This window comes from Torulaspora delbrueckii, chromosome 7 (genome assembly GCF_000243375.1).
Source record: "Torulaspora delbrueckii CBS 1146 chromosome 7, complete genome".
Classification (NCBI taxonomy): domain Eukaryota; kingdom Fungi; phylum Ascomycota; class Saccharomycetes; order Saccharomycetales; family Saccharomycetaceae; genus Torulaspora; species Torulaspora delbrueckii.
This window is the reverse complement of record NC_016507.1, coordinates 321,341-337,704: the sequence shown is the minus strand read 5'-3', so window position 1 is coordinate 337,704 and position 16,364 is coordinate 321,341. Positions and strand designations below refer to the sequence as shown.

The following is a 16,364-nucleotide window of genomic DNA, read 5'->3' as shown; positions in this document are numbered from 1 at the left end:
TAGTTCTCTCAGTTGGGGAGGATTTAATGAAGCGTCTTTTGAAGTAATTGAAGCCTCAATTTGATACTCACAGGTAAGTGATGTTCTTGGTTTCGTTGCTCGTATGGCTGCCGGCGGTGCATGCGGTAAGCTTCTGTTCGAGTGAGAACACTGCCAATGGGAATGGTGTATCTTGGCAGTATCAAAGTAATGGTTGGTGTTCAGAGCATTGTGCTGGCTCTCAGTATGCTGTTTTGAAAGGTGGATACTGTTGGTGTTCTGAAACTGGTCCAAGTCGTACAACGTCGTTGGATGAGTGTAGTGATAAGTGTGATGGGTATCCAGCTGAGAGTTGTGGGAACGATGCTAAGGGCCTGTACCAGTATTTGTACCTGGGACAGGGGACTCCCACGATAAGCAGTGTGAGTTCAAGCACTGTGGCAACGAGTACTAGTAGCTCAAGAAGCAGTACTACAAGCACAACGAGCCGTTCCAGTAGTACTATTAGCTCGATTAGTTCGACTTCCACCAGCAGTACACCAAGTTCAAGCTCAAGTTCAAGCAGTTCGACAAGTACGACAAGTTCGAGCAGTACAACGAGTTCCAGTAGCTCGAGCAGTACGACGAGTTCCAGTAGGTCAAGTAGTTCCAGTAGTATTAGTACTACCAGTTCGTCTAGTTCGAGCAGTTCTAGCAGTTCGAGCAGTTCATCCAGTTCAAGCAGCTCGTCCAGCTCAAGTTCAAGCTCAAGCTCCAGCTCTTCCAGCTCAAGCTCAAGCTCCAGCTCTTCCAGCTCAAGCTCAAGCTCAAGCTCCAGCTCTTCCAGCTCAAGCTCAAGCTCAAGCTCCAGCTCAAGCTCCAGCTCGTCCAGCAGTAGCAGCAGCAGCAACGGGATAACAACAACTGTCATCTACTCTGTGGCTACGAGAACCCTCACGCAAACCCCATCAAATTCTAATTCCTCAAATACTCAGACCACGCAGGTATCACAACTTCTGACAACAATGACCCTGGTGGTTACTTCCTCGCTTGCCAGCAGCACACTCGCCCTCGCGCCAACCAACCTTAACAGAACTAGTGATAATCAGAACAAAGGATTTTGGCACTCTCCCGGAAAAGTCGCAGGCACATTTGTCGCTGTTGGGATTGTTGCACTAGCAATTCTCCTCCTAATAATCTGGTTCTTCTTCATCAGACCACGTAGAAAGCAGAAACAGTTCGAGGAACAATATGGTGCAGCAGTTCTATCTCCAAGAGGTCCTCATAACCCCAATTACGCCGACTCTATGAACTACCCAGGGAACAGATCCTCTTCAGGGTCACAAGGATTCGTTTACGCAGACGAGAAGGGAATCATAGATACAACTCCTAGAACTAGAAGAAATTCGTTCGATGACGAATCAGCTGACTTCGCCAACCCACATCCAATAATCATGGACCAAAGACTAGACCCACATCGTCTACTATCACAGGAAAACCCATCAGCGGTCTCCTTAGCGGACGACATAGACTATTCAAGAAAAGTTCTACGAGTAATCAATGAATAATTACACAAATGATTACACTCATTTCACGAAAATTTCACGAAAATTTCTATCATAAGCACACCGACCCAGAGGTTCGATCCTTTTAATCCTTTAACACATAATTCCACAATCAACACATAGATAATACTTTCGTTTGCTTATAGCCTAATAAATACTATTATAATTATCTTAATTATAAACATTAGCGTTGACTTTCCGTCGCCTTGCACGGATGCGCACAAGCCACTCTATTTGGACCCTGAGATTCTGCAACAAATCTACTCATTTAAAGACCACTCATAAGTCACCAGATAAGGTTTTTCAGTAGTTTAGAAAGGTTAGAAGGTTAGGATGGTATTGCTGAAGGATATTTTGAACTACGAGAGCGAGGAAGGGGTCTCAAAACCTTCCAATAAGTCTGCTTTGCCCGAGTTGAGGGGTTTGCAACGTAACGATGGCAGTGCAAAGAATCACGGAAATATGCCCTCGCCAGCGTCGAGTGCTTCTTCAAATGGCAGCTGCAATGATCATAGTGATAACGATACTTATCACTCCGAAGGAACTAGGAGATCAAGTTACGATGAACAAAATTCGACTAATGTGAGCACACCACAAAGTGAAATATCGTCTGGATCAGAAGAAGAGCACTTGGTGTGTCAGTGGGACCAATGTGGACAGGTGTTTAACCAGGCTGAACTGTTATATCACCATCTATGCAAGGATCACGTGGGCCGTAGATCCCAACAGAACTTACAATTAAACTGTAAATGGGGGAACTGTCAAGCCAAGACTGAGAAACGAGACCATATTACATCTCATCTGAGGGTCCATGTTTCTTTAAAGCCTTTCAAATGCTCAAAATGTGGCAAGAATTTCAAGAGACCGCAGGATTTGAAGAAACACTTGAAGATTCACATCGAATCACACATTCAAGTGAAGAAGAAGAGGGGGCCCAAATCTGGTTCTAAGAGAGTTTTGAAAGTGAGCAAGCCGGATGAAAAGAAGAATAATGTGGCAGCTCCCTCGCCTACTGGTTCAGAATCTCCAACCAATGTGGGGATGCCATTGATCTCCTTGCAACAGTTAGTCGCCAATGAGCTTCCTTCTTATGAGCCTGTATACACACCACAATTAGGAGCAAGATTACAAACTGTTCTGCCTCCAATAGTAAGCGACGAAACTTTACTAAGAAATTCTGTCGCGGCGACAAATGCTGCTTCTTTCTTTTCCACTTTGGCTCATAACATGACAAACATTAGATCTGTCCAAGGTGGGTATCAGCAGCCTTTTGCGAGGAATGAAATGACAGCAAACGTTTCTCCTTTACTTGGAGGATCCACCATGAATAGTTCTCCACGCACAGGTGCGTTTGGCAACAGAAATTATCCAGCGGTCCCTTCACTACCACCTATTGGAGCTCAAACTATATCCCATGACAGAGCTTCAGTATTACCACCTTTGTCGTCAGTCCCAATACTAATGCCAAGGCACAAAACTTTTGAGAATTCATCTCATTTCAATAACCAAGGCCAATGCTTCAGTTCGATGCAAAGAAGTAGTGGAAACGTCGATAGTATTCAAGATGATGATCTAATAACGAAATTGGTGTCGCTAAACCTCGCTGATGAGAATGATCTCGAAGACTATGAAGATACTTTACTATCTGCCATCATGATGAAAGACTACTTATTCTGCCTATTGCTTGAAGATGAGTTTGAAACAGAAGGTGAAAGAGATGAATTGAACACGGGAGTTCATGATCATTCCACTGTCAAGTTGTCAAGATACCCACAGGTTGTAGTTTGAAGATATCCGGTTCCATATTATTTTTTAAGGTCTTTAAATCTATGTTGTTCTATATTCATTCGTTATTTGTAAGTTTAGGTTAAACGAATATTTGTTGTTTTTACCGAAGAGCATTATCAAGTTCCAGCTTTTACATTCTCGATGAGTTACTTGTCTTAGAAGCGAATTATTAACAGTAGCGAAAAGTTGAAAAATTCACCACTGACTTAAAAAGGCAGATAATATATGAGTGCGGAGGTTCCCAAATACACTGTTGATGATTCTGGAGACTCAGACGACTCCGTTAGTCCAATTACCTCGGTAATCTCATCAAAAGAAGTGACCGTAAGTGTCAATGTTGCAGAATATGATGACGATGAGGTGCCGTACAAAGACCTGCGACAAGCCTTCAAACCCATTGAAAATGATAATGTCCTCCTAATTGAATTCAGCCGTGATACTGTTTTAGTTGGATTGAAAGAGAAACAGCGAATTTTCATTTCTGGGGTCTTCAAGTTACAAGTTGTCAAAGGCGGTATCATATACAATAACATACACTACAATGCATCCAGTGAACATTTTAATGTTTGGCACCCTCTTTGCAACTCAATACCAGGGATTCAAAGCTCCTACTTTGCTGGCTGGGAAGAAGCTTGCCACATTGGGGGAAACAATAAGACACTAGTGATGGAAGATTTGAAGGACTATTGCTGTGTCATAAGAGTTCAAAATGCCAACGTTAATGGCTTGAATAAAGCAGGCGCTTTATTTCCTGATGTAAAATACTTGTGGAGTCCTCGAGATGGGGCCAGATTAAGCTTCACATCTGATTCCTGCACTTACTTCTTTTTGCAAGAGGGTGTAGATCCATTTACACCATTACTAATCTCCAATGAATGGTCGAATAACCTTGAAAGTCTTACTGTGGCTCATAAGAGCTCTCTATATGATACAAGGATGATGGTGATAGGCGGTAAAAACTCGGGCAAGTCTACCTTTCTGCGATTACTTTTGGAAAACTTCCTTTACAATGGAGAGAGGCAAACTGTTGATGATGAAATACTGTACCTCGATCTCGATCCCGGCCAACCCGAGTACTCTCATCCGGATTGCATATCGTTGAGTCGAATAACCCGAACCAGCAATATTTTAGGAGGACACTTAGGGCAACCATACTTCAAAATTTTGAGGCAATGTTATGTGGGATCTAGCTCACCCCAGGAGGTACCAAATCTCTACTTGACGTATGTTGATGAGTTGATCCACAAACTGGAAGGACTTGATCACATGGGTACGTCATTAGTTAACTTGCCTGGTTGGATCAAGGGATTCGGCTTGAATATCATGAATCACATCATATCAAGATACAAGCCAACACATATTATCCTATTGGAATCCAAAGGTACAAGAAGGCATTTGAACGAGTTGAACCTGGATCTGACCTTCGAATCCCAGGCACGCTCCGAATATAGCCCCATTGTATCGAATATTGCAGGAGTATCAAGTAACCCCGATGAGCTAAGATTTCAAGCACACCAAATAAGGACATTCAAAACCCTTTCCTACTTTCATGCCACGGAAAAAACTGAATATGGTTTAGAATATGAATTCTCACCCCTCTTGAACAAACCTCCATTTCAAATCAGCTATGGATCTTCCGGCTTACAAGGTATACAATTCCCAGAGGAGTTCGCCGGTTTGCATGAGGATGATATCAAGACAGCTCTGGAGGGTACTATTGTCGGCCTATTTTGTTGCAAGCAAAAATTAGAAGGCCCTATAATCGACAAAAACTCGTTCCCAATAATTCAACAGCAACAGCAACAAGAGACCCTGTATTTCACTTCTTTGGTACTCATACATTCTATTGACGTTAAAAACAAATACATGAATGTGTTCATCCCCCTCTTTAACTTTGAAAAGATCAAAAACAACCCTCATCAAAAATGGGTCATAGTGCGAGGCAGAAGCGAGGCACCACTATCTGAGCTGTATCCTATAGGGAACCCGTTCAATGGGGAACGCATCCCCTACATATCCGTTGAACAGAGGAAGAAGCATGAGCATGTCTGGAAAGTGAGGAAAAACGTCATGAGAAGAGGCCATCATCTGAAGTAAATGAAAGAGCCAAGTTTAACCCAGCTCGAATTTTGTTTTAATATCGGCTAATGCTTTTCAAATATTAATTAACTATTTATCATCTGCGATACTCTCGCCTTGTAATTCTACCTCATCATTCCAGCCCTATTTTCTTATTCAGTCTGTCATACTTCAGCCTATCTTTATCACTCACTGAAGGCTTTATTTTCCTTAAAGCATTTGTAAAGTCATGCATTGCAACAAGAATATCCTCCTGTGGCACCCCAACACTTAAATCTTCAAATTCCTTATCAAGATCGTTGTCTAAAACGGAATGAATCATATCAGTTTTGAAGAAACTTCTCTTCAAAGCTAAAACCGAGGCTTCTCTCAGCAAAGCTGCAATATCAGCACCGGAGAAGTTTCTACAGCGTTCATCTGCTATTACCTTCTCCAAATCAACATCATCGGCAATGGGTGTTCCATTGGACACTTTCAAAGTCTTTATTATATCCAGCTTTTCTTGTGTATTTGGCAATTCAATGAACAAGGTTTTATCCAGTCTTCCAGGTCTTAACATTGCAGGATCTATCATGTCAGGTCTATTCGTGGCACCAATCACAAAAATTCCTCTTCTGTCATTAAGTCCATCCAACTCTGTTAACAGAGTATTGACAACTCTCGATGAAGATTCAGATAATGTGGTATCTCTTCTTGGGACCAATGCATCAAGCTCATCGAAAAATATAACACATGGAACTGATGCGCGCGCTCTGGTGAAAACCTGTCTAATGGCCCTTTCGGATTCACCAACATATTTATTCAGCAACTCAGGACCCTTGATCGATATGAAGTTTGCACGCGATTCGTTGGCAACTGCTTTCGCTAAAAGGGTCTTACCACATCCAGGTGGCCCCCATAACAATACACCTGCCGGAGCACTTATACCCACTTTCTCGTAAAGTTCCGGTCTCTTAATTGGCTGTACGATAGCCATATTCAGTTCTATTCTGATCTTTGACAAAGCACCGACATTGGCCCAAGTAACGTCTGGAACTGTTGCAAACCCTTCTCTCTTAGCAGTAGGTTGTATTGTCGGTAATGCCTTTAAGAAGTCTTCATACTTAATCGTCAGGTGCTGGAGTTGTTCGTCATTCAGAGGCTCTGGAAAGTTCTTGATAAACTTTTGAATAGTTGAAAGCGGTATAGGATCAATGATGTTTGCCGTGTTTTTCATGGCCTTTTCATCCAGAATGCCGGTTTGATCAACCTCCATTTGACTATCAGACAACGCCGACAGATCGGCATATTCTTGAAAAATACGTTTGATTGCGCAAGTTCCTGAGGCTGTTATTAGGGCCTTCAAATCTGCACCAACAAAACCTGGTGTCAACTTGGCCAATTTGATAAAGTCTATTTCACCATCGATTTTAAGATGTTGCGACATCTTCTTGAGAATATGAATTCTTGAAATTTCATTTGGGACGTTGAGACATATTTCTCTATCAAACCTGCCAGCCCTTCTTAATGCCGAATCCAAGGAATCTGGTCTATTGGTAGCACCGATAATAATGACGGGTTTACCGTCGGTTTTTTGCATAGAGATTTCATCCATAGAGGTCAAGAGCTGGGCTACAATTCTCCTTTCCATCTCTCTTTGTGCCCCACCATCACGTTTGGGAGTAATAGCGTCGATTTCATCGAAGAACACCAAACATGGGGCTAACTGTTTTGCTTCGTCAAATAGATCTCTCAATTTTTTTTCACTCTCACCAGACATACCACTTACAATTGATGGCGCCGAAACAGAAATAAATGGAACTTGCAGCTCTCCAGCCAACGCATTGGCGATAGAAGTCTTACCACAACCAGGTGGGCCATGTAAAAGAACACCACGAGGAGGCTCGACACCAGTAGAAAGGTATATTTCGGGATGCAAGATTGGTAAACCAATCAATTCCATCAACTGCGCGATCACATCATCCATGCCTCCTAGTGACTCTAAATTAGTGGATGGAGGAGTTCTATTCTCTTTCACTTTTTGACGCTTACTTTTCCCCGTCCCAGCTTCTTTCACTCTCTTCTTTGCCTGAGAAGAAACAGCTTCAGCTTCTGTAGCTTCAGTTTCCCCATCCGTGATGTTATTTCCAGTTCTCACAGCCCACTGGTCAGTTATATTCTTGTTAAACTCATTATTATCCTGAACAGGCACAAGGTTATCATCCTTAGGAACCAATTCTGCCGATTCATCTTTAAAACTAGCATAGCCATCAAACTCGGCTGCTTCCTCGTCTATAACCTGTTTCAGGACTCTTTCAATGGATTTTTGAAGAATAACTTTCTTCACTCTCAGCATAGATAGATCCTTCGTCTGACAAAAAGTGAATATTTCTGGAACTACAAGGTCCTTGGCAAAAGATAGAGTGTCTGCTTCATCCACTCCATCCTCATTCTCAGCAGAAAGTAGTCTTTTTTTATCAAGCGATTTTTCTTCCAGTAATCGGTATATCAGATCTTCAATCTTACTATCTAGAGAGCCCTTTAGCGGGCCTTTGCGAGACGCATTCTTTGCCATTGATAAAGCACTCCAAAAGAGCTGATAAGACCAACAGTTGGCTAGACTTTTCCAAAGGTGCGATGAGATGAGATGAGATGCTTATGATTGTTCATAATTTTTCAAAACTGATCACAGTCGACGTACCGATTGATCTACTTTATATGCTATTATAGATGTTAAATTAGTTATTAGTAGTAGATTGGTCTGCTTCATCGACATTTGTATCCCCTGTTGACGTATCATTAGCGCTTGCTTGATCAACCCCCTTTTCGTTAGTTGTGGACGTTATATTAGCGGTTTCCTTGTATTTGAGATGCCAATTGTCTCGCAGTAAGATAACAATGATAGCCAATGGCGATGACATGAGGCCTAAGACAAATCCGTAGATAAGTTTCATTATCTGAGGGGCCCAGCCGTGGAATTGGTAATCATGGCTTCCAACTTTTGTGCCAATTCCAGCCAAGATCCCCATAGTAACCGGCCATACCCAGAACCAGATCATCGCCGCAGTGATCATCGAGATTATGAGCTTACTCACGAACCATGCAAAAAGATTAAACAATTTTGTTCGGTTTGGGTACCTCACGAACTGTTTTCGGATGTAACTGCGGAAACTTCGATCTTCCCGTAAGATGCCATGCTTTACTTCGAATAATCTCCAGAAAAGTTTATGGCCTGGTTCGTCTGGTAACTCAATTTCAAACGGCAATATCGGTGTATTCTCCAGATAGCAATCCCAGCCTACCAATATTTCTTCACACGCCCATGTTACTCCCACTTGGATAAATAGACTCAATGCACAGTCGCCGGAAAGCGTATTGGGAAACCCCCAAAGTAATATGGGCTGTGAATTCTTGTGGTACATCCCATAAGCGATTGCAAATTCAACACCACCCGCTATGATCCCACTGACAACACCATGTATGACAAATATGTAGCAAAAATTGAATAACCACGATTTCCTTCCCAAGAAACCTTCACTTTTCATCGTGAACTCTAAAACCTTCGAATGAGAGCCAATTGAGATTCAATTGATTAGGATAGAGAGTTTTGGATCATCTATATACCATTATTTGAATGGCAATATTGCTTACCAATTAGGAAAATTAATTGATCAGGATGCGTCTTGGCGCTAAGGACTGCGATGAGTATTTTTCAATTAATAGCGCGAATAAACGAATCCGAAAAAAGCTTTATAAGCTGTTTCAAACGAGCCATTAGAAGTGTTGAGAGTTGATAAAGTTGATTAAAGTTGCTGGATCTATCTTCTCATTGTCTTTACTATCAGGGTCTTGGCCTTGTACTGGCTGGCAAATTAGTCCTACTTTTCCAGACTGAATCGACTGCTGTTCATTTTGCAAGCCTTAGTCTGAATTCCTGCGTACTTTCAATCGAGTAATAAAGGGATAGTTATCAACTAGTCTTGATTGTACAGAAGGATTCAAGCCTGGAGGTACACAAATCATTTAATCAATTGCAGAACTTTCAATGCCCATTGAATGATGATTTATCAGCATTCATGTCCAATACAAGGTAACATATCTCCGCGTAATATGCTATGAGTAACTGTACAATTCATATAAGTGTCATGGAGGATTTTCAGACCGATCGAGCACCTTGTCAGCATCTGCGGTCCTGCAGGACTCCAGAAAACAACAAAACTGACACTAACCATGATATTGGATCGAGTAAATCATAATGCTGGTATAGAGCGCCAACTTAAGAAGACTAAAGGTTTATTGTCTTTTGTCAAAAGTTAGCCGCTGAGCTCTTCGACAGGGTAACCATGGTTTCTTTAATCTTTAGAAGTAAACAAAGTACTCATCTATGGAAAGCACAATCAACATACACACTTTCAGACGTACAACGGGCCAAACGATGGATGGAGAAGTCGATAATGCTGCTGATGGTGATACTAATGGGTTGGTGAAAAGGCACGGTGCTACGGGGGTTCCTGCGAAGGGCATTTTGAAGTCGATTCAACAGCCGGAGTCCTTGCCGCCGTCACAGACTGCTGGGTCTCAATCTTTGATAGCAGGAAATATACAACTCCCTCATCGCGGTTTATCAAAGGCGGATGTTTTGGATGGAAATAATACAACTTCTAGGATCGATACGTTGTCTTTACAGGAAAGAAGTAATAGAAGAGTATCCTTTGCCCCGGACGTGACGTTGCATAGCTTTGACTTTGTACCAGAGACGAGAACAAGTTTCAGAGAACCTAGAAGAAAAGCTACCGATTTTGTAGTGACTTCAACGCAGCAGGAAAATTCTGATGAAGAGGATGGAGTGACTTCGCAATCGATGGACTTGACCTCTCCAGTAGCTATCTCCACACAACCGTATATGCCCGTGTTTGATCAAGAGGTGTCGATGGAGATCACGCAGCTATTTGCCAAGCACGATGAGCCACAAGAAAAGGAGGAAACAATGGATTTCACTGGGATTCCCGTTCCAGTAGCTAAAACGGTAGAAAATGTGGAGAACGGTGGAAATACTATGGAACTTACAGCGATTCATGATTCTGAGAAAGGGCCTGAAATACCTGCAACACCTCCCAGTAGTAAGAGGCGTAAACTTAATCCTGAACCACGTAGCCCTATGCAAGAAAGCTCCGATGATCAGGACATGGAGCTTTCAATGATGGAAAGAATGTCTCCAATAAAGTTGAAGCCAACGGAGCCACAGGTTGAGACGGTTGAAAGCCATTCTCTGCGAGAATTTATCGACGAGACTGGAGTTTCGTTCATGATCGACACTGACCTCATCGACAAGCGAAGAAATCCTATAACCTTCAAGACAATTCAATCTTCACAGAGAGAAAAATTCAGGATCAATCAGCTCCTATACGCCTTATATCTTGATACACCAGTTTTAGAGATGAATGCCTTCATATGCAAAGAGCTACTGAGAAGAATCACGCAATCGAAGAAACAGTTTGATGATCTTGACGAACAAGTAAGTTCTGCACAATCGCAGCCTTTACTATTTACCGAGTACTTTACTTCCAGTCAAGAGATGAGACAGCTCATGAATCAACAGCTACAATTGGTGAAGAGTTACTCGAAACTAGAAGCCAAGAAGTCCTGGTATGAATGGAGAACTCAACATCTGAACGGGATTAAGACAGTTTTGCATGAAAATTTATTACTGCTGGAAGAAGATAGAGCAAAGGTTAGAAAAAGCTTAAACAGGGTTCAAGATTTAAAGGTCAAGGCACAAAACTTACGGAACTCTATTAAAAAAGAGATTGCACTCTTGAAGGAAAACAATACAGATGACTATCAAGAAGAACCAAGTTTAAACGAACGAGTGAAATTGGAAACTTTGAAGCAAGAGTTGGCGTCATACTCCTTGAATATCAACAATGGACAAGAACTTACTAAAAAAGATGAGCAGTTGAAAGAAGAGATTGAGCGTAAGAAGGAGCAACTTTTTGATCTCAAGGAACAGTTAACCATATTAAGCCAAAAGCACAACATGAGGTTGGAGAAAAAAAACTTTACAGAATATGACGTGGTAAAATGTCGTAACAAACTCCAACTACTGAGCATAATATCGGGAGTCGAGTTCGTACGATATCAAAACACCGAACTTACTATAGGTTTTCCTTATATCGCTTCCTCATTACAAATATCCGTCGATCTTTCAAATCTAAATGCTGGCAACTTGTATTCCTACGAGGTCATTCAACCGGCTGAAACAGCACTTCTCTTCAAATATTGTTACAGAAGCACGCTAAGAAACGTTTTGGAAATGCCTTCAAAGCATCCTCTGTCGTTAGTTGCGCTGGGTGCTAAAAGTTCAATTGCAATAATTAAGGAACTTCACATGTTAAAACTTCTTTTTCCCGTACAACTCCAGCACAAGGAGAAAGAGATACTCTTAGAAATTATGGACTATGACCTCAGGTCCAGCACAAAAGCCATTTACGACGTGGCTTTGACAGATTTTGTCCGAGGTTTCGTCGAAGGTGAAAGTGAAATCACGGTCAAGGCTACTGTAATAGAAAATGGACATTTATTAGCATCAACCATTCCAATAACTTTTGTCAAGAAAGTGGCCAGGATTCTTCCCTGGTTTGACGAATCTCGAGTAAAAATTTCAGTCTTGCAGAGTGCATAAAGGCGATTTCCAGCTTGCTACTTGAAGGCCATGCTTCTTAGTCAATTATTGATATACCTGCGGGGCAGGTGAATGAATTGTATATAGTAGCATACCACAGCTCTTGTTGTTGCTCATCGTTTTAGCTCGAACTTTAATAGGCATTATAAGTTGAAAAAAATTTTGAACCGCGTACAACAACAAGAGGTAAACAAGACTGGATAAGGAGGGATTAGACTGCCCATCTTCTCAATTGAACACTAAGTGAAGCATAATTGACACCCTAACCGTCATTTTCTGCTTATAGGGAGTGATGTTTAGTAAGAATACCAATGGGGCATCCCTTTTCAATAATGCTAACACTTCAACTCCAACCTCGACACCCACGCCAGCGAACAACACGCTTCAGAAACCACTAAAGGGCAACTCAATCTTTGGTAACACAGATTCTGGTGCCGCTGTAAGTACGCCGAGCCCTTCTGGTTCTTTATTTGGCAGTAATAATAACGCTACAAATACACAGACTGGTTCCAACAATCTATTTGGCACTCAGTCCAACGGTGGAACAACAGGTAGCACTAGCGGTACCTCTAAAACTTCAGGTTTCTCGTTTGGTCAGAACTCAGCTACCACTGGTGGAGGCGGACTGTTTGGAAGGAGCAACAGCGCAGGGCAGCCTTCGTCCAATAGCATTGGGAACAATGCTTCTAATCTCAGTAAGGGAACAAATCTGTTTGGAGCAGCATCTACTGGCCAGAACTCTGGTGGTCTTTTTTCCGCAGGTAACTCATCGAATGCGACAGGACTTTTTGGTAATCAGCAATCATCTGTTCAACCTCAAGGAAATAGACTTTTCAGCTCAAACGTTTCCTCTCTGTCGCAATCCACTAATAACGTAACACAGATGAATCCAGATCCTTATGGAATAAACATCACAAATATGCCAATTTCAGTATCAAAGATGCCTGCTTCACTGACTGCTCCTTCCAAAGATACAAGACCGCGCCTAGATGGACCTACTGGTTCAACCGGCAGCACGGCCTCTAGCCTTACTTCAAGTAATAGGAGGAACTATTCTGTGTCCTCAAACAGTGTGGGTCCTTTGTCCTCGCTGCCTGCTACTTCGCAATCTAGTCTCATGAACAAGCTCAGCTCGAGGCTGAAATCGACTTCCAACGTACTGACAACGCAGGGAATCTTTTCTCCATCTCAAGATAGACAATGGGCTTCTCAGGAACATGGTGCATCAGTTAAGAAAAGTACAAGTGATCTCGCCAGCTCTACTTCCGGCCATAATAGTTTAATTTCAAGTGAAAGTTTCACGCCTTTCTCGCTACAAAAGGCTGACATATCGGATATGCGCAAATTGAAGATCGATCCCAATAGAAGTACTGTAAAGAAGTTGAAGCTTCTCTCAGGGAAGGCTGTTGAAACCAAGAGCCACGACGAGGGTCAAAAAGGACCTGAAAGTATAACCTCCATTGAAAAGAAACTTGTACAAAATGATGACGTAAACCATGTTTCAAAGGCCGAGACTTTGGCCAACGGAAACAAGCTGAGTAGTCATGAAGATGAGCATGATGAGGTTCTAGAAAAACAAGACTTTGAGACAGACGCATCAGGTTACTGGTGCTCTCCGCCTCCGGAACAATTAGTAACTTTGTCTCCAAAAGAACTTGCAGCGGTACCCAATTTTTTGATAGGCCGCAGAGGATACGGGTGTATAACCTTCGATTACGATGTTGATTTGACATCTTTTACTGAAGATTTGAAAAATCAACTGTTCGGAAACGCTGTCGTTTTTAACCCAAACAAGACGGTCGAAGTCTATCCCGATGAATCTCACAAGCCCTCGATTGGTTGCGGGCTGAACGTTCCGGCAACGATCACGCTTGAAAATGTGTATCCTGTTGACAAGAAAACAAAAAGACAACTCAAAGAAGGGTGTAATTTCGATGAGGTACAGGTGCTGGTTAGAAGGCTCAAAGCAATGAGAAGCATGGACTTCGTCTCCTACAACCCTTTTGGAGGTGTGTGGACTTTTAAAGTCAAGCATTTCAGTATTTGGGGTCTGACCAATGAGGAGGATGCAGAAGTTGATGAACAAGAACTGGAGTCAAGAAGGACTAAAAGCTCGGCTGACCAACATTTCACAATTCCAAGACAAGGACGACAACTCGCCCAATCGAAGGCAGATTCTCATAATTTTATCCCGGGTGGGTTTGAATTTGTTAAAAGTAATATCACGGCGGCAGACATTACGCAGAATGATCTTATCGATCTTCAACAAGCTAATCAAGTTGATATGAATGCTGTATTAGATGCTTGCGTGGATGATGACTCCCTGATAGACGAGAAACCTTATGAGCCAGATGTGAGAGAATCGGATTTTGAAGGAATGGAAGTCGAACCATCTTTCAGCATATCGAATAATTGGGTCGAGCAGTTAAAATTGGCTGGCTCCAACTTACGGTCAGTATTTGCTGATACTTATGAATCTACACGTTCGGATGACAATGCGATCGAGCTGCTATTTGCGGATTTCAACGATAATGTAATGATGGAGAAGAAAATAGAAAAGGAGAGACGACTTGTTAATTTTAACTTTGCTAGATTTTCTTCTACTTGCTCGTTGTTGATGAAGGCAGCAGATAGGAAAATTGGTGTTAAAAATCACATCCTCCCTTCAACTGCGCTGAACAACATAAGCATAATGGATGCACTATTTTCAAAGCATCTTAGCGTAAGTACTATCACTGAGCGCCAAGCAATGAATTATCCGCAGGTCACAGAAAATTCTCTCCAGTTCAAGGACGTTGCAAATTTATGTGAGACGTCACATCCAGAGTACACATTATGGGAGCTTTGCTCGGTTCTTTTCGATGCAATTGCACTTCCTCATGAAGTTAATGATACCACCGTCCAGGAAACTCTTCTTAAAAACGAGAGACACAGATTACTGTGCTCATGGATCGTTGAGCGAGTGAAAGACGAGATCGATGGAAAAATACAAGCAACTACGGATGCTCTTGATTTGATCTTTCTCCATCTTTTGAAGAATGACATTCCTAATGCATCCAAAATAGCAATCAAATCTCAAAATGGTCATCTGGCCATTTTAATTGCATCGCTAGGCTCTAACGATCCCCGTGTACGCTTTCTTGCCACTCAGGAGTTGGAAAGGTGGGGTACTGGTGGTCAAAGGGTTGATCCCTCTATCTCTCGCGTTTATCAGCTGCTTACCGGTAATGGTATCGAGGCTAGCCATCTAGCCAAAATGGCAGGTATGCAAGATATCAGCTGGCTTGCATTATTAGGTGCCAACTTGTACTATGGGAAGATTGACGAGCTATCGTTGGAAGGTCTCATCAGTATTGCCACTAAAACAATTGCTCCAGTTGAAGATGACTATAAATCAATAATTTTCAAGTTATACAGTGCTCAGAACTCGGCTGATAATATCCTTCTCCAAGAAATAAAAAGGACCACGTCTGTGTTGGATCATAGTTTCCTGTGGTATTTTGCTCAGATAATGAGATTTAACAAGCTAGACAACCTCTCTGACTATGTTTGTGATAAACTCACATGCGACTTTATCGGTCAACTCAGACTCGCTCAACTTTACAAGGAAGGCTTGTTTGCTGCGTGCTTTATTACCAATGACTTTGCTGCCAAACAACAGATCGATTCGATTGTATATCATGAAATTTCGCATTTCAGCAGTGGACCTAATGAAGTTATCCTAGAAAAATTGAAAGTGCCATCAAGTTTGATTTTTAAGGCGAAAGCCCTAAGGGACAAATATGAGAATGATCACCTTTCAGAAGCTCAAAACCTTTTGAAAGCACACGCTTTCGAAGAAGCAGAGAAAGTCATCGTAACGTATGTGGGTCCCAGATTGATCATCAGTGGAATAAAGGAAAATCGAAATGACTTGGTTCTATTGCGCAGCTTATTATCGAAGTTTCCAATTTCTGAAATGCAAACCTGGTCTAAAGGACTGGCAGTCTATGACAATTACCTAAAATTGAAGTTCGACTCGACCGGTAGCAACGAGGTTCTGAATCCATTGATCAGTGGACTAAGAACACTTTTTGATGCGAACAAAGGTCATACGGAGATACTCGTTTGTTGCAACATCATTTCACAGGAGATAATTTTGCGTGTACAAAATACTCATCAAAATCTGGACAATGCCCAAAAGCAAAAACTACTAAAACTGCCACTTGGTCAACCAGAAAGAGTGTATTTAAAGGGTTGTTGGACCTAACATGCTCATTAGAACTAAAAAGATGTACCCTAAGATGTCGTCACTAGAATCTATAGACGATCAA

General features: G+C 41.9%; 7 protein-coding genes across 7 annotated transcripts; 5 read left to right on the top strand and 2 right to left on the bottom strand.

The window, feature by feature from the left end:
• Positions 1 to 80: 80 nt before the first annotated feature.
• WSC4 (Wsc4p) lies at positions 81 to 1,526 on the top strand (the record flags this gene model as incomplete). Its single annotated transcript, XM_003682701.1, has 1 exon — positions 81 to 1,526. The coding sequence occupies one exon, from the start codon at positions 81 to 83 to the stop codon at positions 1,524 to 1,526; it is 1,446 nt and encodes a 481-aa protein (XP_003682749.1).
• Positions 1,527 to 1,856: 330 nt separating this feature from the next.
• On the top strand, positions 1,857 to 3,311 carry RIM101 (alkaline-responsive transcriptional regulator RIM101; the record flags this gene model as incomplete). The annotated part of the gene is made up of 1 exon (XM_003682700.1): positions 1,857 to 3,311. The coding sequence occupies one exon, from the start codon at positions 1,857 to 1,859 to the stop codon at positions 3,309 to 3,311; it is 1,455 nt and encodes a 484-aa protein (XP_003682748.1).
• Positions 3,312 to 3,536: 225 nt separating this feature from the next.
• On the top strand, positions 3,537 to 5,408 carry GRC3 (polynucleotide 5'-hydroxyl-kinase; the record flags this gene model as incomplete). The annotated part of the gene is made up of 1 exon (XM_003682699.1): positions 3,537 to 5,408. One exon carries the CDS (start codon positions 3,537 to 3,539, stop codon positions 5,406 to 5,408), a length of 1,872 nt encoding a protein of 623 aa, XP_003682747.1.
• A 115-nt stretch (positions 5,409 to 5,523) lies between these two features.
• RIX7 (putative AAA family ATPase RIX7) lies at positions 5,524 to 7,944 on the bottom strand (the record flags this gene model as incomplete). Its single annotated transcript, XM_003682698.1, has 1 exon — positions 5,524 to 7,944. One exon carries the CDS (start codon positions 7,942 to 7,944, stop codon positions 5,524 to 5,526), a length of 2,421 nt encoding a protein of 806 aa, XP_003682746.1.
• Positions 7,945 to 8,107: 163 nt separating this feature from the next.
• On the bottom strand, positions 8,108 to 8,914 carry TDEL0G01670 (uncharacterized protein; the record flags this gene model as incomplete). Its single annotated transcript, XM_003682697.1, has 1 exon — positions 8,108 to 8,914. One exon carries the CDS (start codon positions 8,912 to 8,914, stop codon positions 8,108 to 8,110), a length of 807 nt encoding a protein of 268 aa, XP_003682745.1.
• Positions 8,915 to 9,804: 890 nt separating this feature from the next.
• On the top strand, positions 9,805 to 12,051 carry SPC105 (kinetochore-microtubule binding complex subunit SPC105; the record flags this gene model as incomplete). Its single annotated transcript, XM_003682696.1, has 1 exon — positions 9,805 to 12,051. One exon carries the CDS (start codon positions 9,805 to 9,807, stop codon positions 12,049 to 12,051), a length of 2,247 nt encoding a protein of 748 aa, XP_003682744.1.
• Positions 12,052 to 12,343: 292 nt separating this feature from the next.
• NUP145 (nucleocytoplasmic transporter NUP145) lies at positions 12,344 to 16,300 on the top strand (the record flags this gene model as incomplete). The annotated part of the gene is made up of 1 exon (XM_003682695.1): positions 12,344 to 16,300. The coding sequence occupies one exon, from the start codon at positions 12,344 to 12,346 to the stop codon at positions 16,298 to 16,300; it is 3,957 nt and encodes a 1,318-aa protein (XP_003682743.1).
• Positions 16,301 to 16,364: the final 64 nt, after the last annotated feature.